The sequence below is a fragment of the Pteropus vampyrus genome, unplaced genomic scaffold, assembly GCF_000151845.1.
Source record: "Pteropus vampyrus isolate Shadow unplaced genomic scaffold, Pvam_2.0 Scaffold290, whole genome shotgun sequence".
In the NCBI taxonomy this organism is placed as follows: domain Eukaryota; kingdom Metazoa; phylum Chordata; class Mammalia; order Chiroptera; family Pteropodidae; genus Pteropus; species Pteropus vampyrus.
Genome location: NW_011889071.1, coordinates 1,223,683 through 1,231,930, shown reverse-complemented (window position 1 = coordinate 1,231,930; position 8,248 = coordinate 1,223,683). Strand labels below are relative to the sequence as shown.

At 60.9% G+C, this 8,248-nt stretch overlaps 1 protein-coding gene across 1 annotated transcript in view; it reads left to right on the top strand.

Annotated features, from left to right (window-relative positions):
• Positions 1-8,248, top strand: part of ZNF704 (zinc finger protein 704) — a 32,255-nt gene that overhangs the window by 6,110 nt on the left and 17,897 nt on the right. Inside the window, exons 4-9 of the mRNA XM_023521059.1 lie at positions 1,691-1,866; positions 2,527-2,684; positions 3,231-3,351; positions 4,302-4,419; positions 4,683-4,756; positions 6,686-6,786. Of these exons, the coding sequence (XP_023376827.1) occupies positions 1,691-1,866; positions 2,527-2,684; positions 3,231-3,351; positions 4,302-4,419; positions 4,683-4,756; positions 6,686-6,786 (748 nt within the window). The remainder of the gene's footprint in view (positions 1-1,690; positions 1,867-2,526; positions 2,685-3,230; positions 3,352-4,301; positions 4,420-4,682; positions 4,757-6,685; positions 6,787-8,248) is intronic.

The following is an 8,248-nucleotide window of genomic DNA, read 5'->3' as shown; positions in this document are numbered from 1 at the left end:
CCCGGTCACCGCAGGAGGAAGCCCCCGCGCTTTCCAGCCAAAGTGGGCTTCGGGCTCCGTGCGGTGCTTAACTCGCTCTCTCCGCAGGACTTAATTTTCATCTCTAAGCTGAAGTTAAGATGCTTTTCTCTTCGATCAGCATATTGAAAGGGTATTTTGCATCTTATCTTTACGAAACGGGAGGTGACACATACGTGAAAGCTGACGTGGGAACACGTAGTACCGACATGCCCCAAATTGCATGTTCACTGAGTTAGACGTGAAAGGATCTACTTAACCGCGTCGCTAGATGCGTGGCTCGTCCATTCATCCTCACGGCCGCCCTGCATGGCCGTCTGTCCGCTCACCTTGGTAGGAGGAGGCTGAGGGCCCGGGCATGAGCAGGTTAAGTCGCCCTGCCGTGCACGGCAGGGAAAGGCCAGGGCCTGACGCCCACACTCCTCACGCTCTTCACGTGTGTTTAAGTGATCACGCGCACTCACAGCTTCCCAAACGCTTTTCTGTTTCGTGGAATTAGGCCCTCTGCTGCTGTATCTAGAAAACACTTTACTATTATTTTTTAAGTCTCCATGTCAGTGCGACGCTGTGACTTCACATGTTAGAGTTTTAAGTCGACGTCGGTAGCTTCGTTACGAACGACTGTTCACAAACGAAATTCCAACGCCAAACCCGGAGGACTGCGGTGCGCCCTCCCCTCCCCCCGACTTAGGTCAAAGAGGAAAACAAACAGCTGGCGCTGGGCCCGCCTCGTTCCCCGCCCCCCCATCTGTCCTAGCGGCGAGTGACAAGGAACAGGCACAGCGGGGTCCCCTGTCCTTCCCAGGGCAGTGCACGAGGATCGCTGCTTCACACCCCAGTCCACCAAGCAGGGGGGCTGGACGTGTTCGTTCCAGCCTCCTGTAGGTCCCAAGGGACGCTGGGTCTTTGCTTGACTAGTCGGAGAGAGAAGCAGGCACTTGAATAAGGGGGAAGCCACAGGCAAGACAGCCACGTGGGCCTGAAGGGTCATCCCGTTGCTCCGGGCTGCACAGGCTCGCTCTCCGGTCCTCGGAGTGTGTGGTCCTGGCCCCCATCCGACGTGGTCCGGCCTTGTGGCAAGGCCTCAGAGCACAGGGACTCCGTGCTTGTGAGGCGCCCTGCCGAAAGCAGGTTAATGAGCCGTAAATAGGACAGAATAGGGTGCATATCACGTCATCAGGGCAAGTGTTGCTTCCCAAAGCTTTTGTTTCTGCTATATGCCCATGTGTGCTGTGCAAAACGGGTCTCTTCCCGTGGCTCGTGGCCGAAAGCGTGGAAGCCCCTGTTCTCAGTCATAAAGAGATAACGCGATTCATGATCAATGAAAGGGCCTTGGTCAGAAATCGAAGAGCTGCACCCAACCCCTTTCCCGCCCTGAGAACTTAAGAAAATCTTCACCTCTCTAATCATCAGCTTCTTCGTCTGTAACTCAGGCTGTTACCAAACTTTTGTCGGCACAACCATGAAGATTAAATGGGACCCTCAGTAGAACGGGCTCACGAGCCCTAAAACCCCAAGAACTGGCATGCAGCGACGTTGTAAGCAAAGGGAGAAGCAGCACCCCTGGACCTGACCGTGAAGCGCGATCCTGGCCATCCTCCGCCCCTCCTCCAGCCGGCGCACGGACACCCCAGTTCCGCCTCTTCTGGGGTCCACCTGTTCCTTTCCGCAGAGGACTCGCAAGCGAGAGGCACCGCCTCGACAGCCATCATCCCTTACTACTGCGGTGATAACAACGACGTTTATAGTTACGGTTTAGAAGACGCTTTCAAATGCAGCATTTCACAGGATCATCACGGAATTCCTCAGCCTAGTCACATGGCCGTTTTGCAGAAGAGGCTCATCGAGGTTACGTGGATTGGCCACGATCGAGTCGCTTATTATGTGGCCGAGATAAGATCAGCTTCGCAAGAATTGCAAAGAGGAAACTCTTGAGGCAAATTAATTCAAAGAATCCACGTTTCCCTCTGCCCACGGAGAGAAAACAATCAGACGCAGCTACGGCCAACTCACAGGGCGGGGGGAGGGGGGCAGAGGGTCCAGAAGGAACGAGGGCAGAGCGAGGGCCTGCAGGCTGTCTGCGGGGGGCTGACTCCCGCTCCGACGACCTTCAACCAGGGTGGATGGGGATGCTCGAGGGAGAAATGAAGGGCTTCCTCCTGGCCCCGGAGGTCAGCAGCCAGCCGTGTCCACCCGGGGCTAGCGGAAGCATTCCCCTGGGGTTTCAGATGGCCCAGCGGTCCTTCCGGGCTCGGAGAAGAGCAGGTGGTGTGAGCAGGACCTGGACTGCGGGAAGGGGGACGTGCCATTCCTGTCGTGACCACAGGTGACACAGTGACCCCAGAGACGGCCACACGGGGAGTCTGGACAAAAACAAACCCTAGACTGCTAAGCGGTAACCGTCCATAACCGTCCACACCGGAAGACCCCTGGAGGATCAGGACGTACTGATAGTTATCACTGTGCTTTTTTCTGTGTCGGACCACGGATTTGCCCCTTCTCGAGCAGCATGGCACAGTTCGGGGTGTGGAGTCAGCACCGCAGCTCCAGTGCTCGCGGGACCTTCGGCGAGGTGCACGCCTCTGCCTCGGCGTCCGCGCCTGTGACGTGGGGCCGTGTCGCCCACCACTGGGCCGCGAGGACTCTGAGCGGGAGGTGCCTGTGACGTGGGGCCGTGTCGCCCACCACTGGGCCGCGAGGACTCTGAGCGGGAGGTGCCTGTGACGTGGGGCCGTGTCGCCCACCACTGGGCCGCGAGGACTCTGAGCGGGAGGTGCCTGTGACGTGGGGCCGTGTCGCCCACCACTGGGCCGCGAGGACTCTGAGCGGGAGGTGCCTGTGACGTGGGGCCGTGTCGCCCACCACTGGGCCGCGAGGACTCTGAGCGGGAGGCGCTGGCCGCTCACGCTTCGCTTTCCTTTTTACCCATCTGACGATCTGACCGGATGGAAATTGGGGTGTGGGTGTTGGGGGGGCGCTCGCCTCCATCCTCCAGCCCGACCTCACGCTGACCATATCAGGACACTCCGCTACCTGGGGCCTGTTTCGGGCTAGTGAGAGGGGCCAGCCCACGGTCAGCGAAGGGCGAGGGCCGCAGTGACGATGGCACGAATCGGGGGTCATAGGAGGGGCCCGCGTCCGGCTCCACGTGTCAGAACGTCGGCAGCGACGCAAGGGCAGCCGCCGAGTCCCAGCCCGCTTCGCTTTCGCAGCCATCTGGACCGGGAGCCACGGGCCCGTGGACGAGGGGCCCTCCAGGCAGAGGGACAGAGCGCCGAGCCGGCGGAGGGAGCGTCAGCAGCGGGGTTCGGCGGTGAGCAGCGGGATTCGGCGGTGAGCAGCGAACGCTCGCCGGCCCCCCGCTGAGTTTTCGTCTTCCAGAACCGGAAGGCCGCGGCTCACTCTCAGTTGCGATGAGTGTCCGAAAAGGCGACCAGCCCCCGAAGCCTCACGCACACGCTGACCTCGCGCCTACCCAGTAGTTCCGGGCAGAGCGTGCCCTCTGCGGGGACGCTGCTCCGGAAATCGGCCGTGCGTTAGGACTGCGGGGAGGGCCGTGCCCGGGGCACGCTGGATGGATGTCACACAATGACACAGCATCGCCAGCCGGAGCAAGGGAGGGGATTGGCCTCAGAGGACCAGGGTAGAGAAAAGTGGGGTCTAGGCAGTTCAGTGACAGCATCTCAGAATATTCTGCCAGCTGGGCCATATACAGGATCGGGCATCGAAGCCAGAAGGACTTCAGAACTCGCCCGGCCCAGACCTGTCCACTCAGAAGACCGCTCGATCGTGTCTGGAAGTGGACACATGTCCCCAAAGATGAGAGGCACTTTAGACCCACTGACAGAAAACATATAATGACCAGGGATTCCAACTCATTGAAGAGGCTTTTGTTGTTCTCATAGAAGTCATTTAAAATCACCTTTTGGGGCGTATGATTTCCACGCAATAAAATGAACCCATTTCAAGTGTAGTGTCTGGTGGGTTGATGACTCTCTACACGTGGATGACCGCCACCCCCTCCAGGCCAGCCCCCCGGTGCCTTCCCGCAGCCAGACGCCCGCACCCCGACCGGCAACCACAGGGCCGACTTGTCACGACAGCTCAGCCTTGCGTGGTGTAGGACTTCGGCTACGCGGGATCCCACGGTGCACTTTCTGGTGTGCAGAATGCCAAGTGCCGGCGACACGAACTTTTCACTCGTGGCCGGTGGGAGTGCAAAACGGTGCAGCCCCTCGGAAGACAGTTTGGCGGGTTAAATCTGCATCCGCCGTCGGACCCAGCCCTTCCACTCCTGGGTGTGCACCTGCGTCCACGGAGACCTGCAGACAAGTGTCCGTGGCATCATTCGCCATCGGCGCAAGCTGGAAGCGGCCCGGATGTCCACGAACAGGAAAAGGGGTAAACAAACTGCAGCACGTTCCCCCGACGGAATTCCACACTGCGAACCGGGACGAGCCGCCGACACGCGAAGCCGTGCGCGCGGCCCGGGGTCGTCAGGCGAGGTGAGGGAGGCGGACGCGGCCGACGGTGCGCGTTCCTCCAGCCGCGAAGCTCTTCCCAGCTGGCTTGTCGCCTCGGCGTTGTCAGCAGTGCGCAGAGCTGGAGGGAGCTTAGCTCGTGCTCGCTACGCTCCGATTTGTCCGTCCTCACACACCTCACAGTCCCGAAGCTACGCGCCTTCGGCAAGTCGAGAAACTCCCCAAGTGGCGAGAAGGCGGGTGAGGCCGCCGTCCTGGTAAAGGAAAGAGCTGGAACCCTGCCAGCCTCTGAGCGGTTACTGACTTTTCAGATACATCCGTTCACTCCTCCGTCTTCTGGAACCTGCCGAGGGTCTCAGTGGACCTCTCGATCCTGAAAGGGTCCTGGGAGCTTCTGCCGAGCCGTGTGGGTGCCTCCCGCCTGAGGTAATGCAGCAGACTCACCTGTGTGGAACACCTGGCTGCCATCCTGCCCTCAAGACCCTGGTGCTCTCAGGGGGCAGGGGATACCTGAGCCTCCGCGCCCCCAACACGCACGTGTACACCTGTACACACGCCCCGGTTGCCATATAAAACGTGCCTGAGGATCCTCTCAGCTGCCTCGTTTGGACTCGTCCCTAGACATGTGTATGATGCTTCAGCATCCAGCCACGTTGCCACTCTTAGAACGGAAGGTGGCCTTTGGCGTCACCGTGTCAGTGCCGTGGGTCAGGCTGGGTCTGTCAGGAGAAGAGACCATTCGTTCAAATAGGAAGCAGTTTGGGGCAGGGCCAAGGCCTGCGTGGACGGCCAGGCGGAGACCGGGGCGCCTAGGCCCGGACCTCAGCCCACAGCCCAGCACGGGCGTCAGTCAGCCCGGAAGCCACAGCATCGGCGGAGAATGCCCAGGCCGCCGTCCCTCCATCGCAGGGACCGTGCCGAGGCCGGGCGAGCCCACAGAGCCGCCCAGAAGCTGCTGTGGACCTCGCGAGTCTGCTGGTGACCCCCAGCCCCCCAGCGCCTCCGGCCTGGCCGTGAGCGTCAAACGCGGCGAATGTGTGGGAGGCCCTCACACGTGCAGGAGCAACGACGAGGGCTGCCCCCGCCTCGCACCTTCAGCGTCGTGGATTCCGGTGCAACCTCGACGGGGAGCCAGGGCCGAATCCCACGTGGTCGCGTCCGGGCCGGGCTGCCGCGGCTGGCCTGGCCTCCCGGGCGGTGACCTGGCCGAGCTCGCTCAGCCACGTTCTCCTGTCCTCCTCCCGTGGCTGAGTCTGTGCAGACACGGGGTTGTTGCTGTTGGATGCAGTTAGGGGGCTCAGAAAAGCACCCCCCCGCTCCCCATTTCAGGGTCACCTCTGCAGAGAGAAGGCGCTTGGTTTCATCGGAGTGGAGATGATCCCGCGCGTGCATTCTTATTCTCCAGAATTAGCTGTGCGAGGATTCTGGGACGGCTTCCATTTTTAAAGAAATAAATTTTTAAAATTAAAAAAGAGGGTAGTTTTTACATTTGGAAATGAACGTGAACACAAGCTACGCCAGCCCAGTTTTCCCGCCATGCGATGATCCGTCTCTATTTGCATCACACACACCCCTAAAACAAGAGCCTGTTGTTCATACCCTTTTCTAACCCACGTTCCCCCTGTTTTGATCAAGGTTCTGGCGGGAAGCGGGTGGTGTCCCCAAGTCGGGTAATTGAGGAGAGGTTAATGAAAAGGTGTAGACAGGGTGAAGGGGTGTTTGCAAAGGCGTAGACAGGTGGGGGAAAGCGGCCATTACCACCCCTAAGCCTGAAGACACAGGTCGGGGAGGGGGTCCCGGAGCCCAGAGGGTTCCTGCACTCTGGAAGAAGTAGCTTTTGGAGGAGAAGCGTAGCCCCCACCCATCCCTGGCCGGGCAGAAAGGTGGCTGAGGGACGGATCCCTGGCCTCCTGCCCTTCAGTGCCTCCCAGTGGCCAAAGCCAGCCCAAAGCCAGCGGGCCAGGTGGCCATTGACTCGGAAAGGTCAACCTCGGGCCACCGGGCAGGTGGAAGGACTTCTAAAGAGCATAGCTGCACCGTTTGAAAAGTGAGCAGCAAACACTCCTTGTGTGAGGATTCGCCCATTAACACTGTCGAGTCTTCTATAAAAACAAGGGGACGGCAGAAAGACGGTGCGGATAGGTCGGTTCGTGTCCGTTTTAATGTCACTTTCCCCCCCTTTCCAGAACTCCATGAAGGTGATGTTCAAATGCCTCTGGAAGAGCTGTGGGAAGGTGCTGAGCACCGCGGCGGGCATCCAGAAACACATCCGGACCGTCCACCTTGGGTAGGCACCCTCGCCCGGAGCGCGGTGCAGGCCGGCGGGCGTCGGGGCCGCCTGCTGTCACACTGCGCGTAGCCACACTGAGCGTAGCCACACTGCGCGTAGGCGGCTGCAGGCACGAGGAGGCCGGCTAGCTCGCTCTCCCTGCCCCCTGAGCGCGTGGCCACTGCGGATGACGTAGGCCGGTGGGACACAGCGGGAAGAACGTGGCTTTAAAGAGGCGCTTTCCGAAGGCCCTGCCCTGAGCCCAGGCCCCTCTGAAGCCGAGGGTAAGGATGAGGCCCACGTGCGGGGGTCGGAAATGAAACGGTCGTGAGCGACGTGCGGCACGCGGACGCCACGGTGGGACGGGAGCCCTGAAGCTGTGACGTGGACCGTGCGTTCTTCCCCGATGCACAGGCTCTGCCTTTGAGCCCGAAAGGCAGACGGAGCCTGAGAAGGGCTTGAGGACCGCTGTCAATCAGAGACACATCCCCCTAGCCAGAGGGTCCACCCTCCTCCTCCAAGAAAGGCCACACACGGTGGCGCCGCCTGCTCCCGTCCCCGAGGGACCCCACAGGGTCCCCTCTAACTATCACAGGACAGCTCGCCATGTCAGCAGCTCAAGGTTATTTACAGATCGGGAGGGAACGTCCCGAAGCCGTGACCATTGGGCATTGGTTCTAAAGTCCATCTGCCCAGAAAGCTGACCGCTGCTCAGCCCCGGGCAGAAGCACGGGCCGCGTCCAGGGCTCTGGATCGCGAGTGGAGACACGCTGTTCCCTGTGACCCTGCAGCCTGCCCTCCCCAGGAGTCCCTGCTTACTCTGTGCTCTCGGAATCGCCCGGGTCTGCAGGGCTCCCCCGTGACAGGGTCCCTCTGGGGCTGCGACAGAGAAATACCCTTTGCTCTGTGAGCCCCACCACGTGACTGTGGGACCTGGGACCGTCCGGATGAGTGCTGCTTGTGTGTGGGGTGGGGAAGGGCACACTGACTACATCTGATGCACATCCGCCAGTGCAGACAGCATCCTTGGGGGCTGGTCCCAGTTCGTCCCCGTGCAGGACGCACCGGCCCCCCCAGGCCTGTGAGTCCGTGAGTGGGGTCGTGGCAGCTCCGCTGCCCTTTGCTGGAAAGGAAGCGCGGACGGGAATAGAGGCACGTCCCCATCCCCCTCTCGGGGGTCTTTCATGAGATGCTGTCGGAAAGCCAAGCCAGCCAGACCCCAGACAGCACAGGACACCTCCCCAGACGCTCGGCCGTGAGCCAGGGGACAGGGAAGGAGGCTGGGAGAAGCCGCGGGTTTGGCCCAGCAGAGAGAGAGAGAGAGACGGGGTCGGTTATTTTAGGTTCTGAGTAGGGACTGTAAGTGGGAAAAGGAGTCAGTGGTCTGTGGCTGCCAGACGCGTCCCCGAAGTGGGCGGGAGCCACACAGAGGCCCCCGCTCAGCCGCCCCACAAACCCGAGTGGCTGGATGTGCACCGCC